The sequence below is a fragment of the Bombyx mandarina genome, chromosome 23 (genome assembly GCF_030267445.1).
Source record: "Bombyx mandarina strain Sakado chromosome 23, ASM3026744v2".
In the NCBI taxonomy this organism is placed as follows: Eukaryota; Metazoa; Arthropoda; class Insecta; order Lepidoptera; family Bombycidae; genus Bombyx; species Bombyx mandarina.
Window position 1 is genome coordinate 19,186,742 of NC_143229.1, and position 21,988 is coordinate 19,208,729.

Consider the following 21,988-nt stretch of genomic DNA (forward strand, 5'->3'; position numbering starts at 1 on the left):
GCGTCTAATGCAAGGCTTATTGGGTCTGATGGATCCGTAAGGAAGTCCGAATGTTGTTGTTCGAATTTTCTATTTAGGCCTTTCCAATTTCACCAGGAGAAGTGGGCCAGCAAACGCTCAGTCAAGAGGGTTGGGATTCGCTAACTGCGCCTCCGAAAGAGACCTAATAACTCAAAGGCAGGGAGATCACATCATTGCACTTTAAACTAGTTCATATAGCTAAAAGTAAATCTTTTCCGATCACGGCATTCACATAAGAAATGTACTGAAAAAGATAGGGCGTGCTTAATATCTACCTCTAGGACAGTTTCGGCTATTTTGTTGCATATATTACAGAGCGTGTTAAAAGATTTTTTATTCGAATAATATACTAATGCCTATTAATTCTTATGCTCTTCACCATTTCATAGACATAAATATTTTGAGCCCAGACTCCTTGTCCTGGTTATAGTAATTTCATTTTGGTGCAGCTCATTACTTTTTGTCATTCATAAAAACAGAAATACGGCAGTAGCGTATCTTGAATCATCATTAGCTGATATTGTTTGAGTTTTCCATCCACTTGAGCACCAGACAAGAAACATCGACACCAGAAAAAGATTACTACCAAGTACCAAGTTTTTTATTTCATTTTATTTTATTAATAAACAGATCGTATTGTTTAAAAATAGTTGCTTTATGTCATACATTGTTCAGGAAGGAAATTGGAGAACGTGTCTAAAGGATGACATAAGTAATTGCAATGGTATGTTGCTTTTTAAAAGCAAAACAAAAACAAGTTTTTTTTAAAATTAATGTTTCAAAAGTTACGGCCTATGACGCCTACGTCTAATGTATAAATATACGTATAACAAACAATTATTTACGCGGCATAATAATAAACTATTTATGCTAATAATTTATGTTTATTCATTCAAAAGCGTATAATGGCGATTATCTCGACGACCTTGAAGATTTGATAATAAATAAAAATTACGTTATGTTTTCAAATAAAACCTGTTCACGTGCTTTGTCTATGTTATGTTTTTTTGTATTTAATCCATCGTTTGTCTCTTTCGCAGATATGAAGGAGAGCGAGAGGGCCGACAAGCTTGGAATACGAAATGCGAATTTTAGAAATCGAACGACATTTTGGCGCGCTCGCTCCATTACCACGAAAAAATTATAATCTGTGATTGTGCATTTTACAAATGATTAAGTAAGATTACCGTTTGTTTTATTAAGTTAGCGTTAAAATAAGTGATTCCGTTCAGTCGATGCTCAAACGCAACACATAAAAGTGCTCAAATTTTTTCGTTTCCTAATAACAAAATACGTCCATGACTATACAACGCAGTGAATTGAATTTTGTGATTTCCTCGTGTGCTTAGTGTTTATTCGTATGCCGCAGTGATTTGATAGTAGAGTATTTCGTTGAGAACAACGCCATCTATTATAAAATAGTGGAAATGTTGTGCATATGACGCGATGGAGGCCGGTTACATACCGGTGAACGTTGGGAATGGCGGCGGGAACGCTCCGCCCCTCGCCGTGGTGGCGCCACCGGTCAACGTCATCCGAGCGCCCGGACTGAAGCGCGGGAAAATGGAAGAAGCTATTTCAGATAGGGTGAGTTTGATGCAGATTTCTTTATCATTTTTTTTTAAATTTCATGTCAGAGACGCATCGAACGATTTCAGTTATTTGTGGCCTTAAACACTGAACAATCGTGATTAGTGAAAAAATAGAATGAATTTCTGAAATGTTCTTTTTTCGAATAGAATGTATATTATAAAGAATATGAATTTATCTTTTCATATGATTAACAGCATTTTCCTGTTTTAATAATATTCGTAATGTTAAACAATTAAATCGAAAATACATATATGAATTATTAATTGTATTTTTTATATGAAATATTTCTATGGATAGATTGATCAGTAAATAGGGCATAATTATTGACTATGTGATTCGAATTTTAAATAATTATCGGAAGGAAGTAATTAATGCTTATTTATGTGACAGTTTTGTTTGTCAAAAGAACTCGAAGATTGCCGTATTTTATGTTTTACCAAATTCTTAGAGTCGAATTTTATCTTCGATCTTGAATGCAAAGAGGAATGGTGGAAGGAATGCAGTGGAGAATTGAATCAGGGCGTAAAAACGTTGCATTCTTTGAAACAAACTTAGCGGATAATTGGTGCGTGTCGCGGTGCTATTAAAGTTTTGTTTTCGATGTTCGAAACGTTGATGGCTTAATGAGCAAGAAGCGCGGTGTTGTCGATTGTCAGTCCAAGCGTCGAAGCCGATTTCTTGATGACGTTAACAAGTTTAAGGACTGAGTTGAATAAATAATAGTTTAAATAAACTAACACAATACGCTTTTATAGAAAATCCAAACTAAAAAAAGAAAATAAATTTTAATAAATTTCAAATCAAAACATCGGACTGTTGATCTTATTCATTGTCTCCACCTTATCCCACTAGGTGGGGTTGGCACCGCAAATTTTTCTCTTCCATTCTCTTCTATCAGCCGTCATCTCAACACTCGCTCCTCTCTCTCTCATATCGTCATTCACACACACCATCCATGTCTTTTTCGATCGACTTCTTCCCCCTCTACCTTACACTACCATTCCCACAAATCTCCTTGTCACATGTCCATACCATGCTAAAAAACATCGACTGTTGATTATAATATTAAATAAAACGCACACTTAATGACAAAGATAAATGTCGCGTGTTAAGCGAAGAGTCGCTTAAACCTCTTTCAGCCCTCGATATAATAACAAACGTTTACATGTTGCGATGCCACGTTGCAAACGCATATGACACGAAAATGGCTACTATCTAATACCAATAATTTTATTGTTTTTCGTAAACATACTCTTGCAATCGAATTTGCACGTTTAGTTTTTTTTTATGGGATTTTATGACCTGATAAGTAAGACTTTTAGGTCATGTCTTATTTTAATTTATATTCTTATTTTTATGAAAATAATCTCAGTAAAATGGTGGTCATTTACTGAAATTTTTTCAATGGACTTTTTGGTGAATCCCGAGAAGTTACATCCTTTGTTTCATTTTCCCACATTTGTGCACGTTCACAGATACCAAACAGCTAATAATCCACCGTTATTACACATTTAAACCTGAAGAAACACTAAATAAGCAAAATAAAACAAATCACACAACTTCACTCTTCGCGTTCCCGCCAAAAAGTCTGCACTTTTCGTATAATCATGACAGGAGTACCAATTTAAAAAAAACGACTAAATCTACGAGGTGATCCTAGCGCTTTGAATATCTACATTGAAAATAACTAATATTTTTTATATATATCTTTTGTGGTTAGCGTAGAGACGACGAGCACACGGCCGAAAAAATGCTGTGTGGTCACCGTCGCTCATGGACAACACCAAGGTCGTGGTCGTAAGCCGCTGACTAATACTAAAAGAATTTGACAAGAATGAATATTTGAATTGCAATTCGGAATATTCTTACCATAGTACACGCCTACATACCATAGGCCACAACATGAATTTCTTGAATCAGGTGAGAAATAAGTTGAAAACTAATATTTGATGGTAGAGATAAATCGGTCGTCAAAGATCAAAGTTATAGGTGCCGGCATCAAAATTTACCATTTCAAACCGTGTTAACTGTGAGATAGTCTACCCTTCGGCGACAAATTAAAAAAAAAAACTTAAATAACCTAGTTTATCTTAAAAACACAGGTTCTATAAAAATAGAAAAAATCTTGGAAGCCTTCGTTTGAAGAACGAACGCCGCCGCGCCGGGCCTTTCAAGATGTTGTTCATTTGAAGAACGTCTTCAGTGTGAAGGGTCTTTGAAACGAACGAATATCACAGAATATTTACTTTTTATTAATAAATTTTGTTTTTTGTTTGTCTTTTATTTTGTAGATTAGGCGGCTTGAAACGCCAACTTATGGAATAGTTGTAAAAAAGTAGGTGTTTTTGAACACTTTATAGAGAAATATTAAGGGTTCGGCGAGTAAATTAACCCACAGACACAACTCGCTGAGTTTCTCGCCGGATCTTCACAGTGGGTCGCGATTCCGGTAGATTCAACGAAGCACTGCTCTTGTTAGGGCCAATGTTAGCAAATTCTCTCGGCTTGAGCCCGTGAGCTCACCTACTTGTCATGTTACGCTGGCATAACCTTCTAAAGTTACCTACCAGCTTAGGTAGGAAGAAAAGTTGCCATACTAAATCTGGTGGCGTGACAATTCAGAGATCCTCTCGGGTCAAAGAATTCAATGTCAAATCCGAATGCCAATAAATGATACAAGAAAATTTTAAAGTTTACGAGTTCTTGGTTTTTTCTTTTTCTTACATGGTTGGACGAGATCACGGCCCTGGAGTTTAGTGGTTATCGGGGCCCATAGACATCGGCAACGTAAATGCCGTCATCCATCTTGAGACAAGAGTTCTAAAGTCTCAGTTTTTACACTACAACGGTTTCTCCAATCTCCATCGCTGAAATAGGCAGGGTTGTAGTACCTACTCGTACGGGCACATGCCCGTAACCACCAGTAAAACAGTTTTCAAGTAATATTTTAAACGCGCGAAATAAACGCGAGTCAAAAATTAATCGAACTGTTTGTTCATTTATACAACTAGTCTGTAGTCTGTAAAATTAGTCAGGCAGGTACTGATACTTTTTTGGCGGGAACGCTAGGTGTCAAGACAATATTGTGTTTTTTGTGTTTTTTCTCAATTTTTCACTAAGTACCTACCTATTTCGATAACAGGTAGTGGCTTAGAGTAACTACGAGTAGGTAGTGGCGGAAGTGCACAAGTGTACTGTGTGAAATTTTATTACAAACAAAGTGGAACTGAATTTGGGAATTCTTGAAGAAATTCTTTTATCGAGTTCAATATGTAGTGAAATCTCTGTAAATTATTATCATTAATATAAATTATACTGGGATATTATTTTTCACCTCGTTTCGTTTAATTGAAATTTCAGAGAAATCAATTACATTTTTCAAACCTATAACGAATCATACAATGTATATTTTGATGACTTTATAAAACTCGTCGACGGGAACAATTGCAAAGCAAAAAGTTGATTACCATACAGATAATAATGAGAACAAGAAAGCAACCAATATTATTAACTATTGTACATAATAATGATGTCAATCATTTAATAAAATATGACTAAGTAACCACTAGATAAAAAGTTCATTTTACATAGTTAAATGTTGAATTTCAGAAGATTGTTTTGTTCGAAATTGTATTTAAAAAATATATATATGATGTCATCGTGCCGCGTGTTGAGTTTAGATTAAAAATCATGTTGTGCAGAATGATCATGACAGTATACCTATGTAATAACTAGACGAGATCATATACAAAAACGACATAACATAGTTCTCTGCCTTTCTATTTGACTCGCACTTTTACCGGCTAGGGATTGCCAGAGTTAGGTTATTCTCAATAAATTTAGCTTTTCTAGCTCTTACTGTTTGCTGGTCACTGTCGCCACCGTAAATTCCACTGGCTACAGCCAAGAAATTGTCCCATAAAAAAGCTAATGGTACGTGGCGAAAATATCTGGAAACGTATTGTGAATGAATAGGATGGCGCTCGGGGAAGTAAGGATGAAATTCGGCGCGATGATAATGGTATTATGTTAAATCCTCAGAGAATTTGGATTCCGGATCATGATTTACTACTATATCAACTGATTGTTGTTGCATGGATCATAACAATACCGTTAAATATTTCCATAGCAACTGTCTATAAATCTGGATTCCGCCACAAAAGTAAGATAGTCTCATGTTCGAAATGATATTGATAGGCACGTTAAAGAAACCCTTGGCTTATTGACCCAACTCTGAGTGCCCTTGCGACATTAGATGCAAACTTGAGATAGCGAATAATCAGTCCGTTATTAATATTTCTTGAAATTCATATAATGGCTATTATCATATATTTTAAAATCCGTTTCATTTCGCCCGATAAGGCAATGACTTTATTTTCTTTACTTTTATTTATTTTACTTTTAGAGGATATCTTGATATAATTTTGTTTTATGTTATTAGTCAGTGATTTACGTCAGTCAGTCAGGTTTGAACTTCGAAACAATCCAGTACGGCAGTAGTAATGACTAGTGTTTGCTGGTAACCCTGGCGGCTGCTAATCGTGCGAATCGTTAAGCGTTCTCCACATTTAATAAACACGTAACCAGCAGAAACGAAAATTAATAAACGTGTCCCCTCTTGCGACCTCGGGATTGAGAGACGCGAATGATACCACTACGCTTACTAACGATTAGTACAAGCATTGCAATGATGACATGATGGTTTACAATGTTATTGGTAGTTTCAAAACTAAATACTCTACATAGCAAACCGAAGTAATATTTAATTTCACATCCTTATCCTGTTTGTATCCTTGATGCGTGTCCAGATTTTCAAGTTAATCTGACGTCTTAAAGTCGTCAAAAATAACGTTGAATTATTCCGTTACGAACGAAACGCACACACATACCGAGCTAACAATGGCGTGTTAATAATTTATAATGAATTTATCACGGCATGATTGTGTCGATGAAAAAATGCATACCGCAAAATAATAACTTTCCGACGATAGGTACTTGAAACTGACAATGTTTAACAACCCTATTCCTGATATCAGAATTACTAAAAAAAAATATATTGGTAAAATATGTATCCTTTTTATTTCACACACTGGTATCCCTAAAATGGGTTAGACCCAATCAGTGACGTTACGTGCGCTGAGCGCGGCACACGTTTGGAGCTGCGTTACAAATCGTTTTCGTACGATTTAAACCGTATGATTTTCAAACCAGAAAGCATCGGTGTCGCTAATAATAATAATAATAATCGATTATAAAATCTAAATGTTCACGGTGTTTGGTGCGTTTTTATAAGTGTATGTGCGTGTGTTTTACTAAAATGACGTTCTAAATACGAGATTGTGGAGGTGTCAGATGTAATTGTGATACAGAACTTAGATCCTACGCGGAAATGTAAATATGGTAAATTGTTTGTTTCGTGTTAATTAATAACCGTGGTAGTAGGACTATTTTTGCTTCGGAGCAAACATAGGACGTGAAACAGAAAGCGTCTAAGTTTTTTCTTATATATTATAACCGAAATATATAGTTCTAAAACCCGCCTATATAGCAACCAAACGAATTAAAAAAAAATTAAACATTATCATACCTATCATCCCGGTCCGGGTGGGTATCTGTTCAAATGAGTGAACTTATCGTTTTGTCATTGAACCTTGATACGTACGCATATTTTCAAGTTAATATTTATTGAGCATCTTGAAGTTTCTTAAAAGAACATAAAACGTTTCCATCACATAGATAGCATGCGGTGTCAAGTTAATACTGGTTTGTGGCGGGTAGCCATCATAGAACAAATATATTTGACAGATGCCTGAATCTCGCTTAAGACAATTTCAAGATAAGCTCACATATTATATTATACAAATTCCCAAAATGTTCGGATCAAGCCCACTGAATTTCTCGCCGGATCTTCTCAGTGGGTCTCGTTTCCGATCGGGTGGTAAATTCTGCGAAGCACTGCTCTTGCTAGGGCCAATGTTAGCATCACTCCGGTTCGAGCCCCGTGAGCTCACCTACTAGTTAAGGCTCCGCTGAAATAGCCTCTCAAGGCTGCCAGCTTAGGTAGGAAACATAAGTTCGAATCACCAGCTCGATTACGCTGACATAGTCTCTCTAAACCATCAGATCAGCTTAGGTAGAAAAAAAGTTCGGATCGTCGGTCTACCGAGCAATTTTACCCGTTTGGTGGAAGACCTTTTGTTAAACCTCCCAAACTGGTGACCCCGACGTAATCTGAACACGCAACCTTCGGATTAAACAATCCCCAAAGGTGCGATAAAAACGCGTTTCATACCAAGACTCTCGATTAGAAAGATCATTCTAAATGCAGTCTTCTAAAATATAATAAAAAGGAGACCTAAAATTGTCGTTATCTGAACAATGACGCCGTACTCCTAATCCTTAAGCAAACCGCCATCTGTAAACAATGCAGATGTAGGTGTAAGAGATGATTCATTGAATTCAGAGAATGAAACTTATAAGAAAAAAACACATTTGTAAAAATTATAATTTGTAGCATTGGTTTTTTTGTGTGTTATGATTGAGGGTTTTCTGGTGGCCCGGAGGCCTTTCCAGTTTCACAAGGACAGGTGGGCGAGCAAGGACTCAGCCATGAGGGGCGGGATTTGCTAACAGCGCCTCCAAGGGAGACCTAACAACTCAGGAGTAGCTGCTTCGCGAATGAATCTACTAACGGATCGGTATCATGACCCGCTGAGAAAATCTGGCGAGAAACTCAATAGGCTGATGTTTAGGTTAGGTGTACCGTTGGTATTTGACTACGTTGGTTACGTAATAGTCGCTCGTGGCTCGATTCGCCTTTGCCGAATGCTGTTGTTCATGGGCAACTGTGACCAGATCCATTAGATTGACTGCAAGATCGACTTCAATCATAAATTCTGATTTTAGCTTATCAATTTTGAACACGAATCGTTGAATTAACTATTGTAATTTTGACCTCATGTCTTATGAGGTCGTCCTGCCCGCTCTGCTCTCGTCTAAGACAATAAAAATAATATCGCGTCCGAAATGACTTTGTAAGGAATTAAATTCTACCATAAGACTGGCAACATTGCATTGCATACATGCCCTAGTTTGGTAGAAAAACAAGGAAAGACTACATTGAAATATACCTATTTTTGTTATTCTATGATCATCTATGTAAGTTCTTCCTCTTCCGTTTTATACTTATAATGGCTCAACGGTTGCAATTTTATAGGCATATTATTATACAATGCAACTTAGATTTGTTATCGTTCTGTGTAAGTACATAATATCATCATCACCATAGTCAGTTATTCTTGGCAGCGCAGTCGTGGTCATGTGGAATCCTTGTTTATTGTAGCCTTAACAGCTGTTCTTCGTAGTTTGCGAACTGAGCCTTGGCACACGCACTCGTTAAGTGGGGTTTTAGTAATGATTTTCATCTGATGAGTCCAGCGCACGGGGTTTCGTCCACGGTATGTTTTACCCTTGATCCTACCCTGAACCACAATTCAAAACGAGTTCCTCGATAGACTGCTAGCCGTCGCGATACGTTTCCAAATTATTGGAGAATCCTGAATTGCACTGTTGATGACTTTTGAGAGATTTTAAGTTCTTTTAGGATCGAAGCGTTAGTGCGATGCTCAGACCATGATATGCGGAGCATCCTTCTCCAGCACAACATTTAAGTACATATTTTGTAGAATGGCAAAAAGGCACATAGTATTTGCGTCAATGAAGACGCGGGAATGGCGACGGAAAAATGAATTTGGGAGGCGCGGTAGAATAGGGGGAGTAATAATTCGAGCCACAACTCTACGCCGAATGTCTGCTCATTTAAGCTGGAGTGCCCTCAATGGAGTTTACGGTGGCCAATTGAAAGGCACTTGGGGCGGTATGACATGTAAGCAAGTTTCGAACAGCATTCCAACCTTTTCCCTAACTATTCGCTGATAGCCTAAGGGGCTAATTCAGCTACGCGTGGGTAGATGAGCTCACGAGTTCAACCTCAGAGAGTTTGCTAACACTAGCCGTAGTAAGAGCTTCGCTGAATCTGCCTAATACCGTCAGTCTACCGATAAATATCACTTACTCGGTGGCAGATCCTCCCTTTGTCGTTAATCACCAAACACGCACCCTCACGCACTGCATTATTATGAAATACGAATATTTTAGCGGTGATATAATGCGAATTAAATTATTTTCGCGTAAAATCACAAGAGCGTGACAATGTATAGATGTGTGCGAATCATATATAGTGGAGTGTTTTTTAAAATGTTTGAGTGATTACTGGTGGCCCGGAGGCCTTTCCAGTTTTACCAGGGCAGTTGGGCGAGCAAGGGCTCAGCCAGGAGGGGTGGGGTTTGCTAACAGCTACCCGAGCACTTCCAAAGGAGACCTAACAACTCAAGAGTAGATGCTTCGCGAATGAATCTACTACCGGATCGGAATCCCGACCCGCTGAAAATATCCGGCCAGAAACTCAGTTGGCTGATGTTTAGGTTAGGTTGCACGTCGAACTCTTTGCCGAGTTCGACGAGTACGGTTACCGGGGTCCCTACTCCTAGTGTTAGAGCTAAAGACGTCTAATGCAAGGGTTATTGAATTTGATGGATCCGCAAGTCCGTCGTTCCGACTCTGTCCACGTACCGCCATTTTATACTCTGGCGTTACGGCATTTACCCTACATTATTTTTTTAAATATTTATCAAAACAACATTTATTAATTGAAATTAATAATCAAAACAATGTCTTAATATTACTTGAGTGGTTTTCTACGACATATGTGTATATATTTATCATCGGCGAGTTTATCAATCGCTTCGTTCAAAGTTAAATGTAGCAAGGTCTGACCCCCATCATTAGGTATTGAAGACATTTTAATTGATTGTATCATTAAGTGGGCTAATAGCTGTTAGGATAATTAGGTAAGAGGAATTAGGAAATGCGTACTTAAAGCCACTGACTGCATGTAAGTCGCTTTGAAGCCGATGCTGGAGGATTTTTTATATATAAGATTATGTATTTACTATCCTCTCGGGTTTTTACTAGACGTAATGACGTGAACAAGGACCACTTAAAGCTCATAAAAGTAATAAAAAATAAATAAAAAAGATAGTACGTATAGCATTTGTTTAAAACTTTTCTTCTTGATATTTATTTTTGAAATTGTAGAAAATATTAGTAACTAGCTGACCCGGCAGACTTCGTAGTGCCTCAATCGATAAATAAAAGACCTAAATGTTTGCATAAAATAAACTTAAAACAAACAAAAGGAATCCGTCCGACGGGGGACACATCAAAGGAAAAACAAAATTGTTATTTTTATTTAATTCCGAGCATTTTCATATTTATTTACCTTTTGAACCTTCTCTGGAAATCCACAAATAATTCAAGACCAAAATTAGCCAAATCGGTTCAGCCGTTCTCGAGTTTTAGCGAGACTAACGAACAGCAATTCATTTTTATATATATAGATTTGTATTGTCGTTTTCATATAAATTAAAAGCAACACTTACGATTTAGTTTCGCGTGTGTGTTACTGTCATTATTTCGGATACTTACAATATTCGAGGGAGAGGATAGCTGTCCAAGACTGGGATGCAGTGACAATAATAAATAAATTGGTAGTCTATAAATTCGGTTTACGGGTGATAGTTTTAGGTGATAACGTCAGTAGCGGAGCTATTTGAACTGCTAGTTCTGACGTCACGCGAGAATAGAGATAAACGTGTCACAAGCCACCATTTGGGCCGATCGTGCCTCTTTATCGCTTGTTCCGCACTCTCGCTTCCACGCTCAAGCTCAGGCGGAACGTGACAATTTTTCGTGCGTGCAGCCGGTGTTCATTGATTTATAAGACGATATCTCGTCAAAAAGGCTAAGTCAAGCCTATTTTAATTATATTTTATGACTCGCGTTTGTGGTAGACCGTACAGATCCCGGCTTGCATCGAAAACATCTAGGATATCTGTTCTCGTTCGAGACAGAGGTAAACATTAAAAGTCATAAGTAGATCATGAGTAATTTCTTTGCGAAATTTTCAGGCAAAGTCGTTTTTATGATGACCTGATCTACCGTCTGTGCGTAGTACGAATAAATCCTTAGATAACCAAAGATTAAAAAAAGGGTTCACTACCGGTGAAAGAAAAAATCATATATGTATATGTATGTACATATTATATATATTTAATTTAATTTTTTATATTAGGCACACAATACATACACATCACAGGCTAAAAATATACATAAAAAAGACAATTAAAAAGAAACAAAATCTGGCTTGCAACGTTAGTCATGTCACGACTAAGCAGGACAAATGTGCTGAATTTGTAAACAATGCTCCTTAAATCTATACGATAATATGAATAATCGATCTGATGATCGTAATAATTTAAATAGAGCCATAAAAACCTGACCTAATAGAATCAAAGATACCACAATATTAAAATTATAGAGAGCTATTCACGCAATGCGCCATCGGAAATTTACAATGAGCGAACAGGTATTATTAAAAAACCGGTTTTGAGAATTAATAAAAAAAACACACACACACCAAAACCGGTATTTTCGTAATGCGTTCGACGTTACATCACTAAATCGACCTTCTCGCTCTTAAAATATGTATTAACCTACATCTTGTTAGAGTCGATGAAACAGTGAAAGATCTGCATTCTAAGCTCGCACATGTAGACAGCCTTCCTGGATAATTATCGCATTATCTAGCCGTGTTTGTTTATTGCATAGATGGGTGGACGATCTCACAGCCCACCTGGTGGTTAAGTGGTTACCGGAGCCCATAGACATCTACAACGTAAATGAACCACCCACCTTGAGATATAAGTTCTAAGGTATCAGTATAGTTACAACGGCCGCCCCGCCCTTCAAACCGAAACGCATTACTGCTTCACGGCAGAAATAGGAAGGGTGGTGGTACCTACCCGCACGGACTCGCAAGAGGTCCTACCACCAGTAATTACGCAAATTATAATTTAGCGGGTTTTGATTTTTATGACACGATGTTATGTGGAAGTCAATCGTGAACATTTGTTAAGTACGTATTTCATTAGAGAAATTGGTACTCGCTTGCGGGATTGTAACACCGGTACATCGCTCAACACGAATGCACCTGACGTCTAATCCTTTAGGCCACGATGACTATAAAATATCTCGGTTCCGATAACCACAGGCGATAGGCAGACGAACCCATCCTGATAAGCGATTACGAATGGTCCTATCACGACTCATAGACATCGCAAGATGCGGCAGAAATAGGCAATTCGGTTATATAGAACCAATTAACTCGTCTTATTTACCTTTACTATGATTTCTATCGAAGCCTTAATGTATTCTGGGAGCCATCATCACGCTTGGCTGCTTGCGTGATGTCTAATTAAGCCACGTTGTCTCAAGGTCGCCCTGGAGAACGGATGTTACGTCACCCGGGCCGATGACTCGAGTTATATAAAGCGAATTCAATTGAAACGCTCTAAAACTTAAGCCTTTGAGCGCGAACCGTCGATAGATCAACTCTCTATTAATGGGTATAATGGGGGGTGTAATGTGTAGTGTAATGTTTTATATAAGTTAATAACATTTATGAACAATCATTTAAAATTATTTTGCGGTGAATTTAGCATTTATTTTTAAGTTAGTCTTTTGTAACGTATGTACTTTTAAGCTATTGCATATTATGGCGGGCTTTGAACGCGGCGACCGAATCAAGAAATTCCGTAACGAAAATAAAACCTAACACGCCCACTCCGCCTACCATGTAGCTCGCATTCAACGCATTTCACACGTTGCGCTTGTGTAGTGTTTGTGAATAAGCGCGCGGCTTGACGTCGCACTGCATGCGCATCATGACAAGTCTGCCCATCTTTCTCTCGCGCGGTCTAGCTTATGAGTGTGAAGCGGACAATTAATGATTTGCTTTTGTTAATGTTTATAAATATAGCGTGGTCTTATTTTATTATTGTGTTATTTATTTTATTATTGTCTTTTTTTATTTTATTTTTTTTAAATATCTTACCACGAATAGAGATGTCTCGTTTCGGGAAGCCAAGATAATTTTCGGGTTCGCTGATCGAATATTAAAGTTGAAAATGTTTTTTATTGTTTTGTTTTTATTGTGTTTACATTTGTCGACTTGGATTGGAAGTACATACATCGGCACCGCGACGTAACTGTGTTAAATAAACAATTACATCAGATTTATCATTCTGTGCGACTTTTGTGTTTGTGTATAATGTTTTAGAGACGGTGTGTATTATCGTAGACTTGTTAACGTAAATTACTAGAATTGTTTTCTATATAGGAAATTAGATGGTATTTAGCACGATACTTAATTAATGTCGGCGAACAGAAGCTAAGTTGTCAGTGACCACTTTTTCCTTTCTTTTTTTTTCTAATCTGGTAACTTATAGAACTATGTTTTTTTTTACTGCCCTCCTAGGCAGACGAGCATACGGCCCACCTGATGGTGAGTGGTTACCGTTGCCCATGGACTTCAGCAATGCCAGAGGCAGAGCCAAGTCGCTGCCTACCGTTGAAATATGCCAAAGTATGCCAGCGTAACTGGGCGATTAGGTGAGCTCACGGGGCTCTAACTTTAATATATCCGCGACAACGAAAACTGTGTAATCGTATAAAGCGGCTTGGCTTTGCCCCTGGCATTGCTGAAGGCCATGGGCGACGGTAACCACTCACCATCAGGTGGGCCGTATGCTCGTCTGCCTAAAAGGGCAATAAAAAAATAAAATAAAAAATAGTACCATATTAGCTTCATCCATAATTGAGAAGTAGTGTCATATCTAATGTTTGATTACGACGAAAGCAAACCAGAGAGGATTTAGATAAAACTATCACAGAACTATGTTTTTGTTATGGGGCCTTTCTGCGGTTTAAAACTAGAGTGGGTTTGTTGTCAAAAAGAATTTAGGTTAATTAAATAAAAAATGTGTGCGTCTCTGGTATTCCGACAGAAGTGATGACTTAAAGTAATCTAAGTTGAACTATTTAATATTGTAATTGTTTAACTTGAGAAAAGCTTAAGTAATTACTTAAATTGAATGCATATTAATGTGATAATGTAAGGAAAATGGTAATGTTACTTGAAAAAAATATATCAATAGTTAGAAGTTACATACATTCTCAGTACCGCTGTCGTTTGCGTGAAAGAGAAAGGGATGGCAGACAGACTGGCGCCGTAACGCGTTACGTAACGAAGCGGTTTAACCTCCCATAAGAAGCTATCACTTCAAAAATTGCTTTGTTATTACCGTGTTTAAGTGTCATCATCTTAAAATATGGATTGAACATTGGGATAGTTAGAACAGGATTTGCAGAGATGGCTGACGCCAAAATCAGGCAACGGGTTTTGGAAATTGCAAGTTTTCACCCATTTTCCTCGCAACTAACCCTCTAGTTCCATAGTTCCTATAGAGTTTATCATAGTTTGTCGATCATATACAGAGATAAGAGAGACCTCATAGACAGCTGCATGTGACTAATATCTCCGAGGAATTCTGTGTCCTCCGAAACACAAAAGCATATTCATTCGTTTTTGTTTGCTTCCTTTGCGATTTTAAGTTTAATAAAAAACAATAAATCGTTGCCTTGTATTTAATTCATGGGATGACTTCAATACAAGGATCATGGGATCATGACAAAATGGTGGTGAGATTTTTTCAGTGGACTTTTTGGAGCCTTTGTTTTATTTGTACACACTCGTGCACTTAAACAGATACAATATAGTTAATAATAAACCACCGTTATTACACATTTAAACCTGAAGAAACACTAAATTAACAAAATAAAATAATTCACACAATTTCGCGCCACGCATTCCCGCCAAAAAGTCTGACATTTCTAGAGTGAGATTCTGTTCGTAGTAAAAAAATCGATTTCGTAATGTTATGAAAACTTTTTTTTTTCTTTTCTAGGCTTGCATTAAATGTTGTGTGCGCTTCTATTTGGTATTATTATCGGCGTTGCGTTTTTATTTGAGTTTTATTCGATAAATCGATCGTTTATTCGATTTATTCGATCGATTTATAATTTAATCGATCGATGTTAGTATTTATGAATAAACTATTTACGTTTCGAGGTTGTTGGAAGCGACTTTAACTTTCCATTGTCTATGGGCTACAGTGACGATAACTTTAGGTGAAAGACCAAGAAAAGTAAGGTTCTTGGTTGAGCTGTATCGACCGTGCATCATCAGTGTTACCGGCCACAGAAATCGGTTTTAGTCACGGCATATCGCGTGAGACACGTGTTTTCCACGTTTTTCCGTATACAAGATCGTTTAAAAACTAACTTTTTGATGTTTTTATAATGGATTCTTTTCGTCTTCTGTGTCTGCGTCTTCATTACTGAAGGCCGTGTCTGGTTTGATAAGCATTTTTTCTCCAGGTGTCTTTTTTTTATTGCCCTTGTAGGCAGACGAGCACACGGCCCACCTGATGGTGAGTGGTTACCGTCGCCCATGGACTTCAGCAATGCTAGAGGCAGAGCTAAGCCGCTGCCTACCGTTAAGTGCTCTCCACAAGCCTCGTTTGAAGAAGGATAAGTCATAGCGCTCGGGAAACACCGTGGAGGGGAGTTCATTACAAAGCCGGATGGTACGTGGCAAAAAAGATTTCTAGAAACGCACTGTGTCTCTTTGGCAGCTTTCAGGATTTAGGTATGATCGATTGCATGGTTACAATTGAAGCCGCTTTAACTAGCTCAGACAAGGACGAAGCTCTCCGTGACCACGGGAACTATACGAAACATGGGAAATAATATCGAGGGGTGAAAGGTTATTTGATTTAAGCAACATTTTTTGCAACTTAACAGGAGAGTCATTTAAGGTTTAAATTTTGGAAAGAGTATCATAATGGTGGGACTTCGTGACACGCATCAAGTCTGCCCCCTCCAACACTACATGACTATTCTGTCAAGAGTGACACAATTGAGAAGAAGAAGACTCATAACAAAAAAACTTCTTCAGTTATTTGGCTAATGAGGTAAACTTAATTGAAGTTCAATTCAAAACATCGAACTGTTGCTGGTAAGGCCAAATAACAAGGGTGTTTAATTACAAAGATAAATGTCGCGTGTTAAGCAAAATATCGGTTAAACCAAACAGCTGGGCATCAGATCAGCTTTTCACTTCTCGATATTATGACAATTAAAATTAACGTAAGATTAAAACGTATAACGTAGTTTTTGTTACGTTTAAAAGAAGCGAAAACTAAAGACAACGCGAAGATTACGTGTAGGAACAAAGGGAACACCAATTTAATGAATTGAATTCTATATTAAGGCGCATTTGCAGTGCTTGAGATAGCGATGCTCGTATTACAGACGTGAGTGAATTTGGCGACCATTTTTTAATTATTTTTTTCAATTATTTTATTGCATAGATGGCTGGACGAGCTGACAGCACATCTGGTGTTAAGTGGTTACTGGAGCTCATCTCTATATACATATATTTCTTCTGTGCGTGTGTTTGTCACTGAACTCTTAAGCGGCTGGACCGATTTGAATGTTTTTATTTTGTATGCCCCGCCCTTCAAACCGAAACGCATTACTGCTTCACGGCCGAAATAGGCCGGGCGGTGTCTACCGGTGCGGACTCACAAGCGGTCCTATCACCAGTGACTTATATCAATCTTCAAAAGAATCTCAAGGAAGCGGTATTTGATACAGTACAATCATGCTGAAAATCGAATAGTTTTGACAATACAATCTCGCCGGATCTTCTCAGTGGGTTGCGATTCCGCTCCGGTGGTAGATTCAGCGAAGCCCTGCTCTTGCTAGGGCCAGTGTTAGCAAATTCTCTCAGGTCGAGCCCGTGAGCTCACCTACTCATCAGATCGTATACGAAATAGCCTCTTAGGCCACCAGCGAATAGGCAGGGAAAATCATAGCCACAATGACAGTAGGAGATACGTGTTGTTTAAATAGTTTAAATAAAAACAGTATTTAGTAGGCGTTACAATAATTAACATACATAATGAACTTACCGCATACATTATGTAAATTATTGGCATAATGTTTATATACACATATATAATAAATTTTTTCAATGGTTATATGATAATTGATGTTACGAAATTCGTTTGTGGATTTAGGTTGGGTGTTTGTGGGTCGTCAGTGTTGCGTTCAGTCTAATGCAATATGGGCTTTGAGTTTGTGGGTGTTGAGGTCGATCGAGCCGCTTGTATTCAACTAAAAGACCTCTCCAAAGAAGAAGACCTCTCTTCCGAGGTGGGTCACGTTGTCTGCCTTTTTTATATTGCTCAGATGGGTGGACGAGCTCACAGCCCACCTGGTGTTTAGTGGTTACTGGAGCCCATAGACATCTGCAACGTAAATGCGCCACCCATCTTGAGATATAAGTTCTAAGGTCTCAGTATAGTTACAGCGGCTGCCCCGCCCTTCAAACCGAAACGCATTACTGCTTCACGGCAGAAATAGGCAGGTAGTGGTGGTACCTACCCGCGCGGACTCAGAAGAGGTCCTACCACCAGTGTCGAGGGTAGTCTAAAAAGTAAGTCTGCACAGCTGATCGTGGCTAACCATTCTATATCATACAGCCACACTATCATATAGCGTGGTGATGCATGGTGGTCCGACGCCACGGCACGTTTCAGATCTACCAAGCGACTTTGTTGTATACCATACTGGGGAATGGTTGTAGTAGCAAAATCTTTCCGTTATCTCAATGCACCGATTTCGAAGCAGAACCAGTGCTCGCTTGGTCCTTTCCGTTCCGTTCATAGTGTATTGTTGGGCGATATGTCTGCCTCCACCAACACTGTACTGGTTTTTCCCGCATGCTCTTTTCTGGAGGCTTTAAGAGAACTGATTGGCGTGGTGCAGTAGCTAATCTGCGTCCCTGACGTTCCTAAGTGATGGTCATGCGATGACTCGGCCTCCTGTGGCGCCGTACCTACAGTTGAGATCGTGACAAAAACCCTCCTTGAAGTAGACCAAACCATACCAGAATTAAACTCGAAATATAAAAGAACAAACTAAGCTAGTTTTTTTATTACCTACCTATGCTTATAGCCTTGAGAGGCTATTTCAGCTTCATCCTAACGTGTAGATGAGCTCACGGGGCTCAAACCGGGAGAGTTGCTAACACTGGCCCTAGCAAGGGTAGTGCTTCGCAGAATCTACCAACGGATCGGTAACGCGACCCACTGAGAAGATCCGGCGAGAAACTCAGTGGGCTAATGAAGCTACCAATAATATTATAATTCTAGTACATCAAGTTCGAGATTATCACGTGTTTGTTATGATCATCAACTGTTTGGCCATGGAAACGACCGGGCACCGAGATTGGATAATGCGAATGAAATCATATCCTCATTTAGCTGTAAGACATCGCCCGTCCACGTTCCGCCCACACGCATGCAGCTCAGGTCTTTATTGCCTAACGTTGTCACAGCTATGTTACCTTGCTACAATGATAAAGGGGAATTTTGGAATAAATAAACAAAGAGATTCGTTAGTGTAAAGCAAAACTGTAAAGTTTCCGATAAAGATGCGAGATGAAAACCGTAAAATTAGGTTTTAATAATGTCTCCTTCTCCTCCTTGCATCATGTTACTCAGTGCTGAGTGTCGTGACCTTTACGGAGCACTTTTGTTTGGCCTATGTTCTTCCATTTTCTGCGCAGTGGATAGCGACATTAATGCTGGAGTCTAATGTCGCCTTAATTTGATCAGACCAGCGCATGGGACTACGTCCCTTAGGGCTCTTTCCTTCCACTTTGCCAGTGATGAGTGTTTTTCGAGATTGTCATCCTTTTTCTTCGCAACGTGACCGAAAAACTCGAAAACCCGACGTATACAAGTGATGGAGAGCAATACCAAGTAATCATGTCTGGAATTAATGATAACCAAATAAAATACCACACCAAGGTATGCTTTGGAAATGGTTTTTGAAAACAATACAACCTCAAACGAATTTCCCATTTTTTATACCCATTAAAATTACGCAACTGGCGCTGTTAATTATGTTTTAATAATAAATGGATCACAATTTATTAAAAGCGCTTTTACTGTCGACGGTTCAAAGACCCTTCTTCTGTTTTAAGTGTCAATGTTATTATTCTGTACTGGGTTAATTAATTGAGAAAACCTTTCGCCCGGTTATCCCTCGAGGCTAGCAGCATAGGTAAGAAAAAACCCACAAAGTAGTCGTCGTGGCCTAAAGGATAAGACGCCCGGTGTACTCGTTTAAGAGGTGATATTGTAAATTACAATGATAGACTGTTTTAATTAGGAAGATTAATTAGCCTATTTTATTAAACAACTCTGTACAAAGATTAGGTAAAGTGTAGATGTGACATTTAATGTTTGGTACGGAATGTATTAAGGCAAATATTAAACTTATTAAACAAAAAATACTTATGTGCCTAAGCCACATTATCAATTCACGTAACCATATAATTGTCACATAAAATCTAACAAACGTATTCCAATTAAATTGCAATACAAATATGGCGTTACGGTTTACCATTCTTCGTCACATCCGCTCTAAGGTGGCGACTTTTCCTGTCGTCCTAACGGCGTGGCCATATACGTAATGTTCGTAAAATTACAGTTAATTAAACATAATAAGATTCGTTGTGTAATATTGACATGACATTTACTGGTGGTAAGACGTTTTGTGAGCCCGCACGGGTAGGTACCACCGCCCTGCCTATTTCTGACGTGAAGCAGTAATGCGTTTCGGTTTGAAGGGTGGGGCAGTGGTTGTATTGTAAAAACTGACACCTTACAACTCATATCTCAAGGTAAGTGGTGGCATTTACGCTGTCGATGTCTAATCTGTAATCTTGTTATTACACGGCCCTTGTATGCTATTCAAATTCTGCTAATATTTAATTAAATTAGACATGGATTTTCAAACTTATAAACCAAAATTAAAACGAAAAATAGCGGACTACGTTGTAATGGATCACGGGACCGATTTTGATGTCACTAAAACTTGATAAATCCCCAAAGAACTCTAGTTAGTAATCTATTTAAAGAAAACTAGAGGGCATGATGATTATGATACTTCACTATTAAGTCGGAAGACGTCAGTACGAATGCTGGTCAAAGGTCTTTTACAGATTGCAGCCTTACGTTGTAGGCCTCGCCGGATTTTCTCAGTAGGTCACGATTCCGATCCGGTGGTAGATCTAGCGAAGTACTGCTCTTGCTAGGGCTAATGTTAGCAAATTTTCTGAGGTTGAGCCCGTGAGCTCACCTTCCCTTCCACGCGTAGCTGGAATAGCCCTTAGGCTACCGGCGAATAGGTACATAGGTGACTTTAATCAATCTTATTCATATCTCCAATGCGCTTTTCGGTCGACGGTGAACATTTAGCAATCTCATGTTTTGGTTCTGCATGTCAAAGCCGTTGGGGCCACATTGGTTGAATTGGCATGCCACTGCCGACAGCCAAACGATACACTTAAAAACATTTTGCTCGAAAGCGGCAAGTCGTCTCGAAACATTTCCAACTTTGAAACAAAAGCCGCATCGGTTCCATTAGTAGTTTTAAAGCTCTCGTCGATTCCCTCGTGAAGCTTTCACACATACCGCATTGCTTCTTGAAAGCTGAAGTTGTTCGACTTTGTGGATTGAGCGGAGGAATTTAAACAAGTAATGATACGTACTGATTGTTACGTTTTACGGATAAACTAAATTCAGCAAATTCAAATATCGATGGATAATAACTTTTCTGCGACCAAGGAAACTCCAAAATATTGGGCACGTTTGAAATGACGCGTGAACCGAAGGGAATTTTTCACTTGGCTAAATATAGATTTCGAAAATTCCGTCTCCTATGAGAAGGAAGGACCTTAAGTTGCTCGAAACTCTAGGCCAAGTTTAAAGCCCAGGCTTTGGATTTAACAAGCACAAAATTTCCCTGATTTAGAGAACATAGACGCGATCAGCGTAGGATCCAGTTCTCTGTAACACTGGTTTGTAGAAAGTGAAACCGTTCAATAACTTTTGCGAAAAGTAACAGTGAAATATTGCGTAGATTGAAAAGAGTATATTTTATTGCACACTTAAAGCATGGAGAGAACATTTTTAATGTAGCCTTTGCAGGATTGTGTTCCCGGAATTGCCGATGTCTACTGTTTTCATAGGTGCGGTGGATTGGCACATTGCGCATAAGTCCAACATTTTGAGGTTGTTAGTCTATGAGTCTCTCTGACTGATAAATGGATCTTTGCGCTGAATTTTTTTTGATAGGCCTTTGGAAGTTTGCCAAAATATTCGCCATAACATTCGTTTTTATAGTATTTTTATTTTTGGATAAAAATCTCGTTGGCATGACGGAGTCGCGCGTATCGACTCCGCCTTAGGCTCTAGGTCGAAATGTCAAGTATGTT

At 38.5% G+C, this 21,988-nt stretch overlaps 1 protein-coding gene across 18 annotated transcripts in view; it reads left to right on the forward strand.

Annotated features, from left to right (window-relative positions):
- The window catches only part of Wdr62 (WD repeat domain 62), a 106,706-nt gene that overhangs the window by 12,305 nt on the left and 72,413 nt on the right, over nucleotides 1-21,988 (forward strand). For 15 of the 18 annotated variants that reach the window (XM_089737301.1, XM_028183503.2, XM_028183501.2 and 12 more), the window contains exon 2: nucleotides 1,062-1,608. In XM_089737301.1, coding sequence (XP_089593427.1) covers nucleotides 1,468-1,608 — 141 coding nt within the window. In that variant the 5' untranslated portion in view covers nucleotides 1,062-1,467. Of the gene's footprint in view, nucleotides 1-1,061; nucleotides 1,609-6,729; nucleotides 7,015-21,988 lie in introns of those variants that run through there. The other 3 variants (XM_028183502.2, XM_028183507.2, XM_089737299.1) reach the window with 2 other exon arrangements.